The following is a 23526-nucleotide window of genomic DNA, read 5'->3' as shown; positions in this document are numbered from 1 at the left end:
TGGTCATCTGGGCCTGCTCAGCATTTTTGTACATGCAACAGAGCATGAAAAGATGTTAACTGCTTAATGGCACCATGCACCATTTGTCAGCTATCTTTGTATTTTTGGTCATATGCATGTTTTAATTACACGGTTAATAGTAGTAGTCATTAGTAGTGCTGTAGTTGTGATTGTATTTCTTGTTTGAAATACAAAAGGATTTTTTTTTTTTCAAGAGTAAAAATCTGAAGAGGTGAATAATATTTTGCTGCTTGTTTTGTTAGGACATGTGTTACCAGCATAAGGAGCTTCTGCAGCTGCAGCCAGCAGCCATCAGCTCCAGCTGCTTGCTGAGTCTCCAGCAGCCGTCAGGCATCCTGCTGCTGGAGGAGGGTCTGTTACATGCTGGCCACCAAGGAGAACCACTCACCAAACGATCAAGAGGACACAAGGAAATCCCTCCTGATACGGAGAAATGGATCCACCTTGCAAAGTATTAATGACAGAGGCAATTCTGTGCTGAGCCCGTGATTGGCTTGAAGCTAAAAGTCATTATGACACGTTACTAGGCAGCCATATTAAAACAGTTTTAGGGCAGTTGTCCTGTTGTTATGGTTATAGTTAACTGTTAAGGGATACAACCAATCACTCAGATATTAACAATAAGTTACTGTATTCGTTAAGGTATGTTTTGGAAAGTGTGGTATTATTTCACTTCCCCGTTCCTCTCATTGTTACTGAGTGCTGCAAATGCTAACTGCTAGCCTCCTGCCATGGAAGTAGACTTAACCCTGGCTAACATTCTTAAAAACAACCCCCTTATTTCACTCTAACTAATAAATAAACAAACTTTGAGTTCTGTAGTGGCTACTGCTGGTTACCAGATCTTAACTGATGTTGATAACTGGAAAAATATACATAAACAGAAATTTGGAATAACTATTATCCGTGTGCACTGAGCACTGAGTGATGTTTCTCTCTTTGAGTAGATTAGTTTTAAGAATGCTTGATGAGGGGGAGGTCCACCCCAGAGGCAGGAGGCTAACAGTTAGCATTTGGAGAATCCAGTCAGTATTACTCAGTAATGGTGAGAGGAAGATAGTACAACCACTGTACTACATAACAGCCAGGGCTAGACTGGGACAAAAAATCGGCCCTAGTATTTTTGGCCCAGAACACCATCCACAAGTACAGATGATGGCACTGATTTCCCAAACCACCACACAGCAGAGTAGTAAACGCTGTGGACAAGTGGACAAGTTAACTCACTCACTCTCAGCTGACTCTCTGATGATTAGAAGTGGCTGCACAACATTTAGCAACAACCTAAATGTTGTGCAGCCCAAAGGGCCAATGTCAGAATCAATCATGAACAATGACTTGTGATCTACTCGTTTAATTGGTCAATCGGTCAATCAGTCTTTTGGCCCAAAAGACCCGCTGGCATACCGGGCATTTGCCCGGTATGCCAGATTGCCAGTCCAGCCCTGATAACAGCTCGGGGGTAATCACATTTTTCAGAATGGATGACCTGTCCCTTTAAAAAAATATCAGCTGTGGCAAGGATGCAGGGTGGTGCACCTCAAGCCAACAGGCCAACAGATCAGCTTGTCATATTTTGCCTTGTGTACAAGTGTCTTGTTCTAACGATCCACTCATATCACACAAAGTAATTTTGATGGTGTATCTGACCCCTGCCCCAGACAATAAACCATCCACCTTTGGAAGACTGTAATTAGTGTCCTTGTTTCCTCTGTTCCCAGGCTTTACAGATCACTGGAGGATTATGATGTCGTGCGTGGCATCTTTAGTGATAAAGTTGGGACCAAGTCAATAACGTGCACAGCTCTCCTAGCTGAAGCAAACATGGACTATGCAGAGGCTGTGAAGCTTTACAATCAGGTATTGTATGTCATGGATTTTTGATTTAGTAGGTACTGTGGTGGTGGTGGGGGTGGGGGGGTTGATAGGGGTTAGAAATCAGATCTGGGCCTCACATATGCATTCAGCGAGTACTCAGACCCCTTCACTTTTTTCACTTTTGTTATGTTGCAGCCTGATGCTACAATCATTTAAATTCATTTTCTCTCTCATTAATCTACTTTCAGTACCCTATAATGACAAAGTGAAAACAGAATTTTAGAATTTTTTTTCAAATTTATTAAAATGGAAAAAAATAAATACCACATACACATAAGTATTCAGACCCCTTGCAACAACACTTGAAATTTAGCTCTGGTGCCTCCCATTTCTCTTGATCGTTGCTGAGATGTTTCTACACCTTGATTAGAGTCCACTTGTGGTAAATGAAATCAACTGGACAGGATTTGGAAAGGCACACACCTCTCTGTAGAAGGCCTCACAGCTGACAATGCATATCAGAGCAAAATTCAAGCCATGAGGTCAGAGGAACTCTCAGAGACAGGATTGTTGTAAGGTACAGAAATGGGGAAGGCTGTAAAAAAAATTCTGCTGCACTGAAGGTTTCCAGTAATTCTCAAATGGAAGAAGTTTGGCACAACCAGGACTCTTCCAAGAGCTGGTCGCCTGGCCAAACTGAGCAATCGTGGAAGAGGGGCCTTAGTAAGGAAGGTTACCAAGAACCCGATGGTCATTCCGACTGGGCTCCAGAGATCCTGTGTGGAGATGGGACAAAGTTCCAGAAGGGCAACCATCATCGACCCTCCACTGATCTGGGCTTTATGGCAGAATGGCTAGATGGAAGCCTCCTCTCAGTGCAAAACACATGAAAGCCCGCTTGGAGTTTGCAAAAAAGCACCTGAAGGACTCTCAGACTGTGAAATACCTGCAATACAGATGTACAGCTCCTCCTTCTGACTCCTTCAATTCACCATAAGCACCTTGGACCCAGCACCTTGTAACTTTTTAACCTTTTTTTTTTTTTCCCACTTTGAACCTTTTTACACGCACCTTTTATCAACATATTTATTATCTATTATCACTGTGTGTTTTTATGTATTTTTACTTCTGTGTCCCATGATTTGTGTTGTTTTTCTCTCCATTGTCATGTATTTCTTCCCTTTGCTGCATCTATCTATCTATCTATCTATCTAAAAACAAGATTCTCTGAACTGAACTGTTTGGCCTCAATTCCAAAAGTTATGTCTGAAGGAAACCAGGCACCCCTCATCACCATCACTCAATACCATACCAACAGTGAACCATGGTGGTGGCAGCATCATGCTGTGGGGGTGTTTTTCAGCAGCAGGGACTGGGAGACTGGTCAGGGTTGAGGGAAAGCTGAATGGAGCAAAGTACAGAGATATCCTCAATGAAAACCTGTTCCACAGCGCTCAGGACCTCACACTGGGCTGAAGGTTCACCTTATAATAGGACAATGACCCTAAGCACACAGTCAAGACAACACAGGAGTGGCTTAGGGACAACTCTGAATATCCTAGAGTGGCCCAGCCAGAGCATCAGGCTGCAACATAACAAAAGTGAAAAAAGTGAAGGGGGTCTGAATACTTTCCGATTGCAATGTATACCATATGTATATGTATATACATATGCATATACATATAGGTACACTCTATTACCAAAAGTATTCGCTCACCTGCCTTTACTCATACTATGAACTGAAGTGCCATCCCATTCCTAACCCATAGAGTTCAATATGATGTCGGTCCACCTTTTGCAGCTATTACAGCTTCAACTCTTCTGGGAAGACTGTCCACAAGGTTGAGGAGAGTGTTTATAGGAATTTTTGACCATTCTTCCAAAAGCGCATTGGTGAGGTCACACACTGATGTTGGTCGAGAAGGCCTGGCTCTCAGTCTCTGCTCTAATTCATCCCAAAGGTGTTCTATCGGGTTCAGGTCAGGACTCTGTGCAGGCCAGTCAAGTTCATCCACACCAGACTCTGTCATCCATGTCTTTATGGACCTTGCTTTGTGCACTGGTGCACAATCATGTTGGAAGAGGAAGGGGCCCGCTCCAAACTGTTCCCACAAGGTTGGGAGCATGGAATTGTCCAAAATGTTTTGGTATCCTGAAGCATTCAAAGTTCCTTTCACTGGAACTAAGGGGCCAAGCCCAGCTCCTGAAAAACAACCCCACACCATAATTCCTCCTCCACCAAATTTCACAGTCGGCACAATGCAGTTTGAAATGTACCGTTCTCCTGGCAACCTCCAAACCCAGACTCGTCCATCAGATTGCCAGATGGAAAAGCGTGATTCATCACTCCAGAGAACGCGTCTCCACTGCTCTAGAGGCCAGTGGTGGCGTGCTTTACACCATTGCATCCGACGCTTTGCATTGCACTTGGTGATGTGTGGCTTGGCTGCAGCTGCTCGGCCATGGAAACCCATTCCATGAAGCTCTCTGCGTACTGTACTTGGGCTAATCTGAAGGTCACATGAAGTTTGTAGCTCTGTAGCAATTGACTGTGCAGAAAGTCGGCGACCTCTTTGCACTATGCGCTTCAGCATCCGCTGACCCCTCTCCGTCACTTTACGTGGCCTACCACTTCGTGGCTGAGTTGCTGTTGTTCCCAAACGCTTCCATTTTGTTATAATAGAGCTGACAGTTGACTGTGGAATATTTAGGAGCGAGGAAATTTCACGACTGGATTTGTTGCACAGGTGGCATCCTATGACAGTTCCACGCTGGAATTCACTGAGCTCCTGAGAGCGGCCCATTCTTTCACAAATGTCTTGTTTCACAGTCTGCATGCCTGAGTGCTTGATTTTATACACCTGTGGCCAGGCCAAGTGATTAGGACACCTGATTCTGATCATTTGAATGGGTGAGCGAATACTTTTGGTAATATAGTGTATATGCATATGTATAAGTATATGCATATCCAGTATATACCTATATATATACAACTATTACATACATACAAAAATATAGTACAAATGTGTGTATGTGTATATATATGTATATTTGTGTGTGTGTGTGTGTGTGTATGTATGTATATATACATACACACACACACAAACACACACACACACACAAAACCAAAGAGCTGATAGTTAATTTTAGAAAAAAGGAGGCAAAGACACACAACCCTGTCTACATCAATGGAGCTGAGGTGGAGCAAGTGAGCAGTTTTAAGTTCCTGGGAATCAACATAACAGAGAACCTGTCATGGACTTCACATACACTACTCACAAAAAGTTATTTGGCTTTTGGGTGAAATTTATGGAAAATATAAAAAGTTTACGCTACAGTGATATTATATCATGAAAGTTGGGCATTTAAGTAGAAGCATACACTGGTGATTTCCTCATCTCAAACAATTTCTTGAAACAAAAGCCAACAACAGTGGTGGATATACCACAACAAAAAATGTCAGTGTCAATAACTTGTCATGTGCCCTTGAGCATCAATTACAGCTTGACGTCTCGTGCTGTTCACAAGTCGAGTTATTGTCTGCTGAGGCATGGCATCCCACTCTTCTTGAAGGGCGGCCCTCAGGACATTGAGGTTCTGGGGTACAGAGCTCCAAGCCTCTACACGGCGACTCAGCTGATCCCCTAGGTTTTCTATGGGATTCAGGTCTGAGAAAGTGCAGGCCACTCCATTTGAGGTACCCCAGTCTCCAGCAGCCATTCCCTAATGATACGACCTCGATGAGCTGGAGCATCAAACACCTGATGTCAATTTTGCCGTTAAACTCCTTGTTAGAGAACAGCAACTTGTGCAAAAAGTACTGAAACATTGAACAGTTGGACATGTGCATTCAGAAGTTTACAGAAGGTCACATTAAGTTCACCTGTAAAGGTTATAATGCATTTTAGGTTCATCCTGAAATTTCACCCGAAAGCCGAATATCCCTAACTTTTTGTGAGTAGTGTATCTCTGCCCTGGTTAAAAAAGCTCAGAAACGGCTGTATTTCTTAAGGAAACTTAAGAAAGCAAAATTCCCACGCCAAGTTCTTGTCAACTTCTACAAAGGAGCGATTGAAAGCATCCTGACTGGAAACATCACAAACTGGCATGGGATGTGCATGGCCCAGGACAAGAAGACTCTGCAACGAGTGATTAAAACTGCCCAAAACATCATTGGCACCCATCTACCAAGCATCAGTGATATCGGGGAGGTGAGGTGCCTGCGCAGAGCCAAAAGGATACTAAAAGACAACACCCACCCCAGCCACAGCCTGTTCACCCTGCTGCCGTCAGGCAAAACTTACACAAGTATTCGCTGCCGTACCACCAGACTACAGAGCAGCTTCTTCCCTCAGGCTGAGACTACTAAATGCACCATCTGCACTCCTCCATGTTTAATAATTTTTATTTTTTATACAATCAGTTAATCAATCAAGAGGGAACCACAAGAAATTCCACTAATTAACCCTGATAAGGCACACCTGTGAAGTGAAAACCATTTCAGGTGACTACCTCTTGAAGCTCATCGAGAGAATGCCAAGAGTGTGCAAAGCAGTAATCAGAGCAAAGGGTGGCTATTTTGAAGAAACTAGAATATAAAACATGTTTTCAGTTATTTCACCTTTTTTTGTTAAGTACATAACTCCACATGTGTTCATTCATAGTTTTGATTCCTTTAGTGAGAATCTACAATGTAAATAGTCATGAAAATAAAGAAAACGCATTGAATGAGAAGGTGTGTCCAAACTTTTGGCCTGTACTTTATATATATAAAGCCTTATTCGTCCTCTTTCCAATGATGTTCCTCTTTCCAATCCTCTTTCCTTTCATTAAATCAAAATTCCCTTCAATGTTCTTCTGTTGGTAATTTGAATTGCACTCACAGGTGTACCTAACTGGCACTTAATTGACAGCCTATGGCAAAATGAGAAAATATTGTGCTTCCCACCTGTTTAGCTGTGTTGCCTCATCCTTACAGTTATACCCTATTGTAAAGGAGACTGGCATTCCAACAGTATAACTCACAAATCCAATTGGTCTTATCACAGGGGAGAAAAGATCAACTGAAAACACATTGAATGGGATTTTGCTCCCCTTAAAAAAAAAAAAAAAAAAAAAAAAAAAAAGGGGTGGAGGGTGGGGTGGGGTTGGGGGGGGGGGGCAGTTTAGCCATGTTGGTCATACAATCGATTGACAATCCTTACAACTTATTTCTCATTGAAAAGGGGACTAATCAGGCTTTCTAACGGTATAAAAGACAACGCTTCCCACACAATTACCGGTGTCACTCATTCCAGAAATGCAGGATCCTCACAAGTTGTATCTCACTGGAAAGAGGACAAATCAGGCTTAACAACGGTATAAGATACAACACTATTGGGTATAAATAAAGGGGAGAAATTATAGACTGAAAAAGCAGTGCAGAACTTTTTTTGCCTAGTATATATATGTATATATATTTATACACATATATATATACACCTATATACGTATATATACATGTATATATACGTGTGTGTGTGTGTGTGTGTGTGTGTGTGTGTGTGTGTGCGTTTGCGTGTGTGTATATATAAAGAAAAAAAAATAAGAGCAAGACTAATAATAATACTTAGTTAACCATTTCAACAGGACAGAACTACAGCATTTCAGGGAGACAATTAAAAATGTCACAGTATTAAAAAATACAGAAAATCTGTAAAACTTGTTGCCACAAGTATTTTCATTAAGTATTTATCACCCCGCAACAATTCTTTTGGTAAATAAAATACCACACGTAATTAGGATTAGTAGAGTGTTGTTGAGTAATTTTCCAAACATCGTAGAAATACAGGTAAATTTTTGGGCAATTCAATTATTGGGCAATTTGCTCAGGAAACTTCTTGTTTGTTTTTTTTTCCTACAGGCTCTGAACACTGAACACTGGAGCGATGGGGAACCCAGCGACTCAGAGAAAGACTACTGGGAAATAGCTGCTATGGAGGCTTACAGTCAGCTGACTGAGTGGAAATCTTTGCAGTACTGCTCCACTGTCAACATTGATGAAAAATCCCCACCCAACCTGGAGAAGATGTGGTCAGAGCCCATCTATCAGGTACAACAAATGTCTTTTGACAGTCTGGTCTCAACCTTTCACAGGTTTTGTAGAGTTGGGATTAACACTGAAAGTTGCATTTGTGCAGGAAATGTACCTGCAGCACATGATCCGCAGCATGTTGAAGCAGCTGCAGCAAGGCGAGAAGGACCAGGCTCTCCTCAGCTTTGTGGACAGAGCCATGAGGGTGGAGGAGCGTAAAAAGCTGCTGGAAACTCAATACAGCCAGGAGCTCAGCCTGCTTTACATCCTGCAGGAAGACTACGACCGTGCCAGATACTATGCCAACCACGCCATGCAGCTCTTCATGCAGGTCCAACAATACCACCACATGCACATCTTTCTCATGCCTGTTCTTCATTATAGCCATCCATCCATTTGGTTAAAATCCATCCTAAAACACTTAATACTTTCTTTTGTGAATAACTGGCCAGACAATGTGATTTGTCCTCACAGAAGAGACCTAAAGAAGGCAGACTGTTTCAGTTTTTAGTAAGAGGCAAGACTTTTTCTTGAAGATTTAGACTAAACAAAGTATTGCTCTCTCCACCTACATGTAAAACTCAAAGCTGAATTGATCGCCTTTCTCTCAGGATTGTAAAAAGGTAAAAGGTAAAAAAGGTATGTTGGGAAATTTAGGCTCAGCAGGTTGAAGGAAAGTGAGGACACCAAAAAAGTAAATTACAGCACTTGACAGCACATAACCAGAAAGTATTCACACGCCTTCAGTTTTTCCACATTTTGTTACATTACAGACTTATTCTAAAGCCATTTTGAGTATAGTTTTCTTTTTTAAAAAAAAATATACACAAAATAGCCCATAATGACAAATTGAAAACATGTTTTCAGGTTAAAAATGTAAATATTTAAAGATAATAGGTACATAAGTATTAATGCAGCAAAGCCAATTGCCATGGAAGGTGCAGGAGTAAGCAGGGCCAGGTACAGCACGGCACAGAGCCAGGCCACCGACCTAAAAATGGGAGACACATTCGTGAACGGATTAGTGACAGAAAACATCACAGGTGGAGGTAGAGAGGAAAGAGAAGAGAGTGAGACTGTGGGGGAACATCTAAACTGGCAGAAACTAAACTAAGACAGGACAGCCTAGCGGCAGAGGGTGAGCCTCCCATAAATGAGGCTTACAGGTCACTGTGGGGTCAAGGCATTGTTTTAAACCTGTTTTTATTTAGGCTGCCAATTTTACATCTGGCCAGGGACTACGGATGAAAACTAGCCTTCTGGCTAATTCCGGCATGTTTACAGTATACTGTTCATTAATATGCACTGTCCCTGACAAATAAACAAATAAATAAAAATTAAAGAAATAAAGAAATGTGTATATATATATTTGATGTTGGCCCATAGGTAGGACATGCATTGACCTCAGTAAATCATTTCTGATAGAGACATGGCCAGACATGGGCCCATGTCTCAAGAGACATGGGCTCTGCTAACCAGACTGCAAAATCTGTATTGTATTCACACTAACAGGACTACAATAGGCTATTGTGTCTACAAGTATGTTTGCATAACATGTCATTTGCATAAAAAATGACTTCATCTATTAAAATTTGGGTTGTCAAGTGACACATTTTTGTAAATCGCATTAATCACAAGGTAATCATGAATTAATCATGATTAAGCACATATTTAAAATTTATTAAAGTTACAATGTATTAAACAATAATAATAATTATAATAAATCTAATTTATATAGTACTTTTCTGAGTACTCAAAGACGGTTTACAAAAGCAGACACACAAACAAAATAGACAAGTAAAGGCTGAATTATGCTTCAGCGTTGGAAGAGCGTACGGGGGTTGTGCGAAGCACGCATTTCCTACGCAGCGCGTGTGTGTCCAACATACCTCTGCAAACACACAGAGCAATTCTCCTCCCACCAACGTAGACCCTGTGACGTATGGTCGCTGCTCTTCTGTGGCGAGTGGACGAGTCATATAGGTGCGGGCACTCTCCAAAGTTTTCAAACACAACCGACGAGTCGAGACACAACAGACACAAAAAAAAAAAAAAAAAAAAACGGCGCTGACGGCACAACAACAGGAATGTGATGCCGGTTGCAACGAAATGCCGGAAATAGTGTACTTCGGCGGACCAATCACAGCTCTTGTGGGGCTGCGGAGGGTCCGCGTAGTTACAATTTTTGGGAGGCGCGCGGCAAGGCTCTGCGGCGGTCGCACAACCTCCGTAAGCTTCGCACAACCTCCGTACGCTCTTCCTACGCGGAAGCATAATTCAGCCTTAAGCAGTAAGGTGTGGGGGGGTGATGACATAGGGGGATGGTCAGATGTCGTAGGTGATCTTGAAGAGGTGGGATTTGAGTTGAGTTTTAAATGAGGTGAGTGTGTCAGAGTTCCGGATGTCGAGGGGCAGGGAGTTTTAGAGGGTTGGGGCAGCGATGGCAAAGGCTCTGTCTCCCAAGGTGCGGTACTGGTCTTGGTGATGGGGGTGAGAAGGTTGGCGTCAGCTGAGCGGAGGCGGCGAGTGGGGGAGTGGCAATGTAGGAGATCAGTCAGATATGAGAGGGCGAGGTTGTTCAGAGCTTTGTAGGTGATGAGGAGGATCTTGAAGTTGATGTGTTGCTGTATGGGGAGCCAGTGAAGGTGACAGAGGATGGGAGTGATGTGTTCTCTGGAGCGGGAGTGGGTGAGCAACCGGGCAGCTGAGTTCTGAACATATTGTAGTTTTTGGAGGTCGGTGGAAGGGAGGCCATAAAGGATACTGTTGCAGTAGTCTAGTCTGGAGGTGATGAAGGCGTGGATGAGTGTTTCAGCAGCTGAGGAAGAAAGAGTGGGGCGGAGGTGGAAGAAAGATGTTTTGGTGATGTGGTTGATGTGTGACTTGAAGGAGAGGGTAGGGTCCATGATGATGCCGAGGTTAAAATACTTGTTGGCTGTTATATATGGATTTTGGAAACAATCATTGCAGTCTGTATGATGGTTTTCAGCCTGTTGTCTTGAACAGTGCTGATGGGCTTACAGTCCATGGCAATTCATCTAGCAACTGCATCACTCTGTTTTGCTGTGTTGACAGAGACGCCTCATAGGCCAAGGTGACACTACACAACTTTTAAAATCACAACGTTACAAAAAGACTGGGCATATTACACTAAGTGACTGAATCTTGAAGATTTTATTTATGACTGAAAGATGTGTCTCTTGCATCTGAACCAAACTCACATGAGAATGCAAGATTTCACGTTACTATGTGGTGCTGTTGAAAACAAACACAGGACAAAATGTATTGCAGTTTTTGTAATTTGCTCCATGGTATGTCCTAAAAAAGATTAGAAGTGTGTAAAAGATGTTTGGATTAAATTGTGGAAGCACAGAAATATATAGAAATATAGGCTGTAGAGAATAAAGAGAGAGGAGGTGAGCTGGAGGTGAGGGTAATTTTGTGACAATTTTGTCTAAACGACAACCACACTCACTGCTCAATCTCTACTATCTAACCTCTAAATGCTCAATCTGATACAGAATTACTCCAGTGTGGATACTTTGTTGAACAAAAGTCGGCTGACTATCCTGCAGTCGGTGCAGGCTTTGACGGAGATCCACGACTTCCTGCAGTTCGTTAAAGGAGAAGGTGAGTGAAGTGGCTACATGCTGCTGTACACATGCCTGCAGATCCAGATTATCAAAAAGCAAGTGCTATATTTTCTCCAGACACTGTCACAATAAAAGAATAATTGAAGTGCCATGTGGTAGTTTGTTTTCAACCTCTCAGCAACCGAGGAACTGCAAGGAACACAGCTTTTTGGAGCAAAATATAAAATTTAGATATGTTCCCATCTGGATTTTTGCAGCTGATACAGATCATTGTTTTGTTTTGTTTTTTTTTCAATTATTGGCTGATTTTTTAAAATGATTATTCATTTATTATTATTGTTGTTGTTGTCCTTTATTTGCTACTCTGATAGTAACTATAACTTTTTAAGAGTGGTGTCCTTGTATTGTTACACCCATATTATTCATCATTACATTATTTTTGCATTGGTCTATGCTACTTAAATTCTCTTGTGGGTTAGAAAAAGGTTGCTCATTATTAAATACAACTCATGACTAGGCCCTCCAGATAGTCTGCATTGTAAAGTATGACATATATATATACTACACAAATCATGTCAGTGCACTGCTGTAGCCTGGAAATTTTCTTTGCCCTTTGGACTCGTATGGTGCCGGTACAGTTGTAATTTTTTTCTTGGTGGTGCAGGTGAAACAACTGGAGTGGTTGCGCCACCTAGATTTGCTCCTGTCCATGTAATTTTCCCCAGACATACACTCATATTCCACACAAAAACAACATTTCATTCAACTTATGTCAAATTCTGCGATATTCCGCGTTAAAAATAGATTCCGTTTTATTTGGCTAATTCCGCGATTCCATCTGCGATTCCATGATCGTGGAAATTATAGGGCCCTATAATGTTAACATTAACGATAACATTAGGGTAATCTTGCCTGGGTACCTTTCTCTTCCCTTTTCTCTCCCTCTGCGAGCTCACAGCAGTTAGAATCAAACAGGCAGTGTTCATTTTTCAAAATAAAGTTAATTGCAGTGTAGTGTAACATTTCATGATATTTAAAGGTCCTGTATTATGAAAATTCACTTTAGAGTGGTTTTCTAACAATAATATGCGTCCCCTAGCCTGTTTACAAACCCCCCCAAAATGAAAAAAGTTTATCGTCTCTCTCTCTTGCTTGCTCCATCTTTCAGAAAACGTGTGCTCAAGCAGGCCGTTTTGAATTTTTCAATAAGCTCCTCCTCCTAAGGTTGGTGCCATCGCCCCAGAGAAATGTTTGCCCTGCCCTCAGTAACTCCCCTCGCAAACGCCGGTCCGGTAAAACAATCATGTCGAAGGTACGAGCAAAGCACGGAAGCTGCTCTGTTGTTGGCTGCACAAGCGAGCACAAAAGTCTTTTTCTACCTCCTTCGTCTGAGGTTTGGAAGACCCCGTGGATTCATTTTATTTTCGATGGAAATGTACCCACAGTCTTTGTGGACCCAGCACCATACACAGATGCAGTATTGGCCACCCCCATTCCAGAGGACCTAACTGCACAGTTCGAGTGGCCTGACAAAGAGGAGGTCATGGCCAGCAATGTGTCCCGGTTCAATCGAGGGACAGTTTAAATCCCACGCAGTGGCCTTCAGCATCAGGAAACTCTGTGCGGATGCGAAGAAACACACAAGCTGGAATGACAACCCGGATTCTGCGCCCCAGGAAGCCTCAGCACCAGCTCACAAAGCTGCGATATGCTAGATACCTGTAACGACTCAAAACAATTGGACAGGATATTCAGTCTTGCAAATATTTTTTACGGTGTCACACTTTTTTTTTTTCTTATGTGCATTGCCTGCTAGGCTGGCCTCGTGTTATGATTATCACGGGTAGTATTTGTATGTAAATTATTTGATGTCAATAAATGTTTGAAAGTGTCTACAGAAATGACTCTTGTGAATACGTAAATAATTTACACACCACCTGCTTATGGAAAAACTATACAAATAAAAAAATTTGCTAAATCAATTTATTTAACTGTACGGTACTCACATTTGTCACATGTTATTACAGTTGTAAGATTATGCCCACTGAAGCAAAGCAAGGCTACATAACATCTTTGATTTAGATACAAACTATAACATTTTGCAAAGCATAACGTACTGGTGTATTCCTCTCAGCTGTAAAGGACCATAGTCAGCTCGGTATATTTGGCAGGCATTCTGCAGAGAGTACGCATTGAGGCAGACAGGCTCCAACCCAGGATGGTCTACCATACATGATGGCTCATCCTCAACCTCCCCCAGCCATCTGGTAACCTGCAGGGAATTACAAACCATAAATGCCATTATATCTTATACTGTAAAACATGTAGCCTAATCAAGATAAATTATTTTTCTCTTTGGGTATGGAGATACTACCTGTGGTATCTCTAAACAGCAGATATTCTCAGCTTCTGTGGGCATGGTAGCACAGTTTCCACAGGAGCATCTATCCAAGGAAAAAAGTGAACATTTCACCAAAATGTAAGTGGACAAGCAGAGGTGGATAAGAAGTAAGCGTGGCCTAACCCTTTCAAGTGCATAAAACATAGGTCATTTGTGACATGTGTCTAATGTGGAGCTTGAGAACAGTGTCATTTACACAACACAACACTGCCTCAAATTTTGACTAAACTGACTAAAACCTTATTGATACAGTCAAAAATATTTATGCTGAATTATAGCGAGGCAAGTACATTATATTGTGAAAAATAAATGACAGGGCGCTGTTATGATAAACATCTCTGCTCAAAACATCACAAAACCTTAGGCCTACTTTGTCAGCATCGATTACATGTTACTAGTCTTGACATGACATGCTTGAAGCAGTCTAACTGAGCATATGCTGAGGCTAGTAACAGTCCTCTGACGACAAAACTTTTTCCGTAGACTGTAAGAATATAGATAACTATAACGTTATTCCGCTTTTCACAATATTGCGCATTCACCAAAAGAACTCCGACGAGACAGCGGAGACGTAACTGTTAGCAGGAGCTAACGTTACCTAGTTACATGTAAGTAACAGTGTAACAACGAGCCATACCTACTTTCTGTAAACATTAGCAGATGGTACATGTGTGTGTATAAATATATATATATATATATATACACACATATATACATATATATATACACACACACACACACACACACACACACACACACATATATATATATATATACACACATATATGTATGTGTGTGTATATATATATTTATATATATGTGTATGTATATATATATATATGTGTGTGTGTGTGTGTGTGTATGTGTGTATATATAATATATATATACACACACACACACACACACACATATATATATATTATATATGTGTGTGTGTGTGTGTATATATAATATATATATACACACACACACACACACACACATATATATATATTATATATGTGTGTGTGTGTGTGTGTGTGTATACACTCCTGATCAAAATTTTAAGACCAGTTGAAAAATTGCAAGAATTTACATTTTGCACTGTTGGATTTTAAAAAGGTTCTAAGTAGAGCTTCAAAATGCAAAAAGAAGAAATGGGAGTGAGACAAAAAAAAATGAGTAAGTAATTTATTGCAAACAACCATTAAACTGAAATAGGCTGTTCATCAGCTGATCAAAAGTTTAAGACCACAGCCTTTAAAAGCCCAAATCTTGGCAAAAATGTGGATTCAGTGTCATTTTCTGTCAGGTATCCACACTGTCATGACCTCCTGATGGCAAAGGCAAAAAAGCTTTCTTGTTAATCACCTCAAAAATTCATTTCGGCATGCTTGATGCTAGTGTTTCCAGGAGGCTAGTGGGAATGTTGCTCCAAGTTGTGAAGATAGCTTCACAGAGGGCATCCACTGTCTGGAACTGGTGTCCATTTCTGTAAACTTCCCTTGCCATCCAATCCCAAATGTTCTCAATTGTTTTTAGATCAGGGGAACACGCAGGATGGTTCAAAAGAGTGATGTTCTTTTTCTGGAAGAAGTCCTTTCTGGCCTTCAGTCATGAGGGATGCCCCCTGCAACATCTCCACATAGCCAGCTGCCGTTTGACGCCTCTGCACAACCTGAAGCTCCATTGTTCCATTGAAGGAAAAAAAAACCCAGATCACGATGGCGCCCCCTCCACTGTGCCATGTAGAAAACATCTCAGGCGGGATCTCCTTGTCATGCCAGTAACATTGGAAGCCATCAGGACCGTCAAGGTTAAATTTTTTCTCATCAGAGAATACAATTTTCTTCCACCTTTCAATGTCCCATGTTTGGTGCTCTCGTGCAAACTCCAAACAGGCACTTTTGTCCTGTTGACGAAAACGAGGCCTTGGAAGATGTTTTTTGTTCTTAAAACCCTTCTCTCGCAGATGCCGTCTGATGGTTATGGCAGTTGGCACCAGCGCCAATCTTAATTTGGGCCGAGGATCATCCCGTGTCTTGACGGATAGCCAATTGGATCCTCCGGCTCAGGGCCGGTGAAATATTTTTGGTTCTACCACTTGACTTTTTTGTTCCATAGCCCTCAGGATCTTTTAAGAAGTTTAAAATTGCCCCTTTTCCACCAAAAAGAACCTGGTGCTAGTTCGGTGCTGGTGCTAGAGCCGGTGCTTAACTGGTTCCAACAAAGAACTGGTTTGCTTTTACACCGGCTAAGAGCCAACTGGAGCCAAGTCAGAGCCACGTCAATACGTCAGCGGAAAACGTGATGACGTGGGTGCGTGAGACGCTCGTTCGGAATCACAATAACCAACATGAATGAACGAATGAATGAATGATACTTTATTAATCCTTTGCAGGAAATTACATTGTCACGGCAGCTTCATCACTTCAACACACATAAAATTGCACACTCATACAATACAGTGGTTGCAGCGTCTCTGTCTCTGTCCACCCGTACTGTCCTGAAGCTGGTGAAACTGATCAGTGAGTCGGGGATGATGTTCGCCAGCCACGTCTCAGTCAAGCATATAATGCTGCTTTCCCGATACAGTTTCTGGCCCCAGGTGTAGCAGTGTCTGGATTTATTAGCGATGCAAATACTGCTTGTGTCTTTACAAGCCTACATTGCAATCCAGAGGCGAAAAACGTAATTATTGTCGGCTAACCGTCATATTTGTGGTCGGAATGAATGACAACTATGTTTAATTATAAAACGGGTGCTTCCCATCCTTAAATGTGATTGGCTGAGCCGCGTTCCATGCTGTTGTAAAATCAGTGTAACCCACGGCTTCTCTGGGCTTATTGCTTAACGTTTATAGCGTTTGCAGTTCCTGTTTTGTTTTGTAGCCCCGCCCACCAATGACGTGGTGGGTCGCGTCATTGGTTCTTTCTCTGGCTCCTGTTTAGCCCCTGCTTGGAGTTGGTGCTTGCTTGAAACCAGTTTGGAACCAGTTTGGCCCGTGCTTGGGCGGTGGAAAACCAAAGAACCGGTGCTAAGTCTGGCACCGGCTCCGAGCCAGCCCTGGAACCGCTTTGGTGGAAAAGGGTTAAATTACTGTCTTACTGCATCCAACCTCAGCAGCAATGGCACACTGCGAGAGGCCTTGCTTATGCAACTCAACAATCTGACCACGTTCAAAGACAGAAAGCTTTTTTGCCTTTGCCATCAGGAGGTCGTGACAGTGTGGATACCTGACAGAAAATGACACTGAATCCACATTTTTGCCAAGATTTGGGCTTTTAAAGGCTGTGGTCTTAAACTTTTGATCAGCTGATGAACAGCCTATTTCAGTTTAATGGTTGTTTGCAATAAATTACTGCTTTGCACACTCTCGGCATTCTCTCGATGAGCTTCATGAGGTAGTCACCTGAAATGGTTTTCCAACAGTCTTGAACGAGTTCCCAGAGATGCTGAGCACTTGTTGGCCCTTGTGCCTTCACTCTGCAGTCCATCTCATCCCAAACCATCTCAATTGGGTTTAGGTCAGGTGAATGTGGAGGCCAGGTCATCTGGCGCAGCACTCCATCACTCTCCTTCTTGGTCAAATAGCCCTTACACAGCCTGGAGGTGTGTTTGGGGTCATTGTCCTGTTGAAAAATAAATGATGGTCCAACTAAATACAAACCGGATGGGATGGCATGTTGCTTCAGGATGCTGTGGTAGCCATGCTGGTTCAGTATGCCTTCAATTTTGAATAAATCCCCAACAGTGTCACCAGCAAAGCACCCCCACACCATCACACCTCCTCCTCCATGCTTCACAGTGGGAACCATGCATGTAGAGACCATCCGTTCACCTTTTCTGTGTCGCACAAAGACACAACGGGTGGAATTAAAGATCTCAAATTTGGACTCATCAGACCAAAGCACAGATTTCCACTGTTCTATTGTCCATTCCTTGTGTTTCTTGACCCAAACAAATCTATTCTGCTTGTTGCTTTTCCTTAGTAGTGGGGTTCTTAGCAACTATTTGACCATAAAGGCCTGATTTGCGCAGTCTCCTCTGCACAGTTGATGTAGAGATGTGTCTGCCACTAGAGCTCTGTGTGGCATTTATCTGGGCTCTAATCTGAGGTGCTGTTAACTTGCGATTTATTAGGCTGGTGACTCGGATGAACTTATCCTTAGCAGCAGAGGTGACTCTTGGTCTTCCTTTCCTGGGGCGGTCCTCATGTGAGCCAGTTTCATCATAGCGCTTGATGGTTTTTGCGACTGCACTTGGGGACACATTCAAAGTTTTTGCAATTTCTTTTTGTCTTTTTTCTTTTATTGGCTATTACAGCAATCCAGCACTTCCTATAATTGCTGACCAACTTTATGCATGTCTCCAATGGTATTTTCGCCCATTCATCTTTAGCGATGAGATCCAACTCTTTCAGGTTGGAGGGTCTCCTTGCCATCACCCTGATCTTGAGCTCCCTCCACAGATTCTCAATTGGGTTCAAGTCAGGACTCTGGCTGGGCTGCCTCCCTCCCTGCTGCCCTCCTGGTTGAAAATCCCGTGTTAAAGTGCCCTTTTTTTTGGTTGAAAATGTCACGCTAAAATGCCCTCCTACAACTTTAAAAAATTTTCTCCCGGGGAGCATGCCCCCGGACCACCCTAGGGAGAGTGCCCTTTTTTCATTTTTGCCCCTGCCCTTCAAAAATCCTGTGCATGCCACTGTTCCCTGGTCCATTGGCTGAAAAACACCCCCAAAGCATTAGGTTCCCACCACCATATTTGACAGTGGGGGTTGTGTTCTTAGGGTTGAAGGCTTCTCCTTTTTTACGCCAAATGCAGGATACATCATTGTGGCCGAACAAGTCAATTTTTGTTTCATCTGACCACAAAACAGAAGACCAGAAGTCTTCTTCTTTGTTCAGATGAGCTTTTGCAAAGGCCAAGTGGGCTTTTGTGTGTCTTATCTGGAGAAGTGGCGTCCTCCTTGGTCTGCGTCCGTGGAACCCAGCATAGTGCAGTGTCCGTTGGACTGTCTGCCTTGAGATGTTGCCACCAGCAGAGCCCAGATTCACCAGGATGGCCTTGACAGTGATCCTCGGTTTCTTTTTCACCTCTCTCACTATCCTCCTGGCCAGCACAGGTGTCACTTTAGGCTTCCGACCACGTCCTCTGAGATTTACCACAGTGCAGAATGTCTTGTATTTTTTAATAATACTTTGCACTGTAGCCACTGGAACTTGAAAACATTTAGATCAGGGTTTCCGCCAGAAAAAATTGGCACCGGACAACGTGTTTCAATTTACCGGACAAATGTTTGAAATTCCAGTCAAATATTTGCCTATCTGAATTTATTGAGCTTAAAATTATATGCAGGCTATATAAGAATGATATCAAGGCATGTCAATTTATAGCGTAATGTTTTTATTGAAAAGTAGGCTATATCAAATAAAATGAGTGCCGTCAATTGACTCACGTGCGTAATTTCTATAATAAATAAATAAATATTGCACAAGCCTGCGCTCTTTTAACATGAACATCAAGCAAGTAGCCTACAATTTGTACAAAAAAAAAAAAAAAAACACATCAGGGGTCCATTTCTCAAAGCAGGTTTAGTGAAAACTCTGAGTCTGTTAACCCTGAAATGAGGGGAACTCTGAGTTTTCCATTTCACAAAGGGAGGTAAAAGCAGAGAAAGAGGGGTAACTCTAGCCTGTTTCACAGAGGGAGGGAACTTAAGCTCTCAGTCAGTTACCGCAGTAACAGACTCCATGAAACTAACCTGGTCGGGACCAGGTTTTTCTCATGAAACCTCGAGTTTCTCTGTGTCCACCCTCTTTCAGCCACACACGGTAGGGTTAGGTTTTTTAACGTCCTCATTCATTCAGTCAGTAGGCGAGTTTTGCCGTGGCATATTAGTTCTGCCGTCTCTTATTTAAAAAAAATAATAATAAAATAAAAGTAATAATAATAATAATCTTCCATATGTATGAAACATACTGTTATGCAGTTCAAAATCTTTCACCGACTGCATTGGACCAAAGTTAAACTGTCTCAATTCACTCCCAATATAGATCCTCTTTGTGAACGCTGTAAACAAGACCAGGCTACTCTAATCCACATGTTTTGGGAATGTTCCAAGTTATCTATTTTTTGGCAATTAATATTTGACACGCTCTCCAAAATCACTGATAAACCCTTGGAACCATCGGCCTCCCTTGCTTTATTTGGTGTGGTAAAACAAAATCTTACCTTTAATCACAATACCATCAGTCTTTTGTCTTTTGCCACGCTGGTGGCCAGACGTCAGATTTTGATCAGATGGAAAGATAGTAACCCTCCAACATTTGCACAATGGATTAGAGATATGTTATACTTTATTAAGCTGGAAAAGAGTAGATATTCTGTTAGGGGGTCAGCTGACAAGTTTGCACTGGTGTGGCAACCTTTCCTTACACATGTTGATGCTTTAGGCTCTGATAACTTTGTGGATAACTTTTGTTACATGTATGTAATTAGGAGTACTGCAGATGAGTATGATATGCCTTAATGATGTGTCTTAATGTCCACATTTCTCTGCCTTCCTCCTGTGCTTGTGTGTGTGTGTGTGTTTTTTTTTTTTATATGTCAGTGCCCTTGATAATGATATTATTGTTATAATTAGTATTGTTTTTATCATTCTTGTTTTTTTTTTTTTTTTTTACGTATTCTATAGTGACTTATTTATTATTCTTGCATAATTTAATTAAGTTGTGTACCCTCTGAATGTTACCATGGGTGGGGGGAGTGGGGGATATCTACTTGTCAAAATGTGTTGAAATAGTGAATTGTCTAAGTTGTATTAACAAAAATGTAGAAATAAACCTTGTTCAAAAAAAAAAAAAAAAAATAATAATAATAAACAGTCAGTAGGCCTTCATTATAAGTCCATTAGCAGTTAGGTGGCAATTTTTTTCCACGAACATGGCATGTCCTTTCGACAACGATCCCGTGGATGAAGGTGCAGTGTTACTGCGGAGAGAATTAAATATTCGTCGGGAGATAAGACCGCGCATAGATGTTTATACCTGTTTGAACAATGTTTTTATATTTCATCTTAAGCTGCTACCAAGTGCGCTTCTCCCCCGCGGGATTGCACCTAAAGCAGTTTTCCCCTGTAATATTATTGTGATTGCAACGGACTACATTTAAACTTACGCATTGACACGAACAGCATTGCTCTCCCACACCGTCTCCCTCTCCTTTGCCGCTGCAGTGGTGTTGCAATTTAAAAAAAAAAAAAAAAAAAAAAAAAAAAAAACATGTTCAAACTCGCTGTATGAATCCATTAATATTTCCAATTCAGCTGGGGTGAAAAGCCCAACGCTTCCCCGTTGCCATGGTGACTTGTCAAATCGGGGCTCCATTGACGCTGTCTTTTTACAGCTGTGGCGCACGCGCTTAACTCCAGGTGAAACTACTCCGAGTTGATCAAACTAACTCAAATCAGCTGTTCTGGAACCGAAAACTCAGAGTTTCCTACCTCAGAGTAGATCAACTCAAGAGTTCGGGGTAAGACTCGGAGTTTGTTGAACCTGCTTCGTGAAACGGACCCCTGAACTGGCTCATACCATTTTAATAGCGCGGCGTGCTGCCAACTTGAAATCAAATAGATGCAATAAAAACTCAAAAAAAGAAAAAAAATCCCTGAATATGTTTCTGGCTTGGGACATTTTAACCTACTTTTTACGCATTTTCGCTGCAGTGAACTATGCAGCAGCTGAATTAAAATCAAAAGTCTCAAGTGTCTCTCCGCAACTTGCAGTACGCATCAGTCTTGTGACCTTGTTCTCCCCCAGGCGATTTCGCTGCGCTGTTTTGATCCGGTTCTGTAGAGAAAAACCTCTCCCTGCTGGTCCACTGGAGACAGGGATCACGCATGCTATTATTATTATTATTATTATTTATTATTATTATTATTATTATTATCATTCTAAATAAAATGACGTGGAAATTTACTGTTTTAATAAAATTCAAATTGTGCTTAGAGAGAATATTTTCACCGGACATTTTGACCGGAGGGGTTAAAAATTACCGGACTTCGGCAGATTTTACCAGTCAAAGTCCGGTAATTACCGGATAACGGAAACCCTGATTTAGATATTTTCCTGACTTGTGAGCAGCCGCAATGCGCAGCCGCAGATCCTCAGCGAGCTCCTTTGTCTTAGCCATGACTGTCCAAAAACCAACTGCAGAGAGTTGCTGTTTTTCACCTGTTGAGTTGATTAAAACAGCTGTTCCCAGTGAATCAGGGTAATTGCCTGTGTCATTTCCAATTAATAAAAAACTTGCTGGTTGAATAAAAGTAACTTTAAGTCAAAATTTGCCAGGGGTATGAATAATTTTGGGCTTGACTGTATATATATACTTATATAGCCTACACTATATATAAGACAGATGCCTAGTAACACATTTTAAATATGGTAACCCCTTATTTTTTTTTTAATTAAAAACAAAAATAAGTCAAAATGGCCACGACAACACAGTAACAGATACACTACTCACAAAAAGTTAGAGATATTCGGCTTTCGGGTGAAATTTCAGGATGAACCTAAAATGCATTATAACCTTTACAGGTGAACTTAATGTGACCTTCTGTAAACTTTTGAATGCACATGTCCAACTGTTCAATGTTTCAGTAATTTTTCCACAAGTTGCTGTTCTCTAACAAGGAGCTTAACGGCAAAATTCACATCAGGTGTTTGATCCATGAATCGACCAATAAATTTCCTGGTTCAATTAGAATTGGTATTTAAACAGTCCTCCTCATTATGCTGTTCACATTTTGACATCATGAGACCAAGACGACACCTAACAATTGATCAGCAGCACCTCGCCATTGCGAGGCTTCAAACAGGATGTTCTCAGACGGAAGTGGCCACTGAGCTTAGAGTGTCACAGAGTGTCATCAGTAGGTTGCAACAGAGATACAGAGAGACTGGAAGAGTCACAGAAAGGCATAGAAGTGGACATCCTTTGGCCACATCCCACACTGATGACCGCTTCATTGTGAGCAGTGCCCTGCGGAACCGGATGATGAATGCCACTCAACTCCAGGCACGTTTAAGGGAGGTGAGAGGCACCCAAGTGTCATGTCAGACCATTCGAAACCGTTTACATCAGCATGGTCTGCGTGCTAGACGACCTGCAAGGGTACCTGACCACACCACCAGGCACAGGTGTCATCGTCTTGCATGGGCCAGGGAGCATTTATGCTGGACGAGGGACCAGTGGGCCTCAGTGCTGTTCTCTGATGAAAGCCGGAGACATCAAGGAGAGCACTATGCATCAGCCACTGTTGTCACCAGATGAGCCTTTGGTGGTGGTGGTGTTACTGTGTGGGCAGTTGTGTCTAGTCAGTACAGAACTGCCCTATGCTTTGTGAATGGTACAGTGACAAGCCCATACTACCTGAATAACATCATTAATCCAGTCATTGTGCCCCTGCATGAACAACACAGGCCTAATTTCATCTTCATAGACGACAATGCTCCAGCTCATCGAGGACGCATGATTAGGGAACAGCTGCTGGAGACTGGGGTACCTCAAATGGAGTGGCCTGCACTTTCTCCAGACCTGAATCCCATAGAAAACCTATGGGATCAGCTGAGTCACCGTGT

At 42.0% G+C, this 23526-nt stretch overlaps 1 protein-coding gene across 2 annotated transcripts in view; it reads left to right on the top strand.

The window, feature by feature from the left end:
* prkdc (protein kinase, DNA-activated, catalytic subunit) overlaps nt 1–23526 on the top strand; it is a 422427-nt gene that overhangs the window by 332735 nt on the left and 66166 nt on the right. For both annotated transcript variants that reach the window (XM_030079770.1, XM_030079769.1), the window contains exons 63-67: nt 264–472; nt 1743–1881; nt 7742–7930; nt 8019–8243; nt 11434–11542. In XM_030079770.1, the coding sequence (XP_029935630.1) occupies nt 264–472; nt 1743–1881; nt 7742–7930; nt 8019–8243; nt 11434–11542 (871 nt within the window). The remainder of the gene's footprint in view (nt 1–263; nt 473–1742; nt 1882–7741; nt 7931–8018; nt 8244–11433; nt 11543–23526) is intronic.

The sequence above is a fragment of the Myripristis murdjan genome, chromosome 20, assembly GCF_902150065.1.
Source record: "Myripristis murdjan chromosome 20, fMyrMur1.1, whole genome shotgun sequence".
In the NCBI taxonomy this organism is placed as follows: Eukaryota; Metazoa; Chordata; class Actinopteri; order Holocentriformes; family Holocentridae; genus Myripristis; species Myripristis murdjan.
This window is presented reverse-complemented; position numbering and strand designations above follow the sequence as displayed.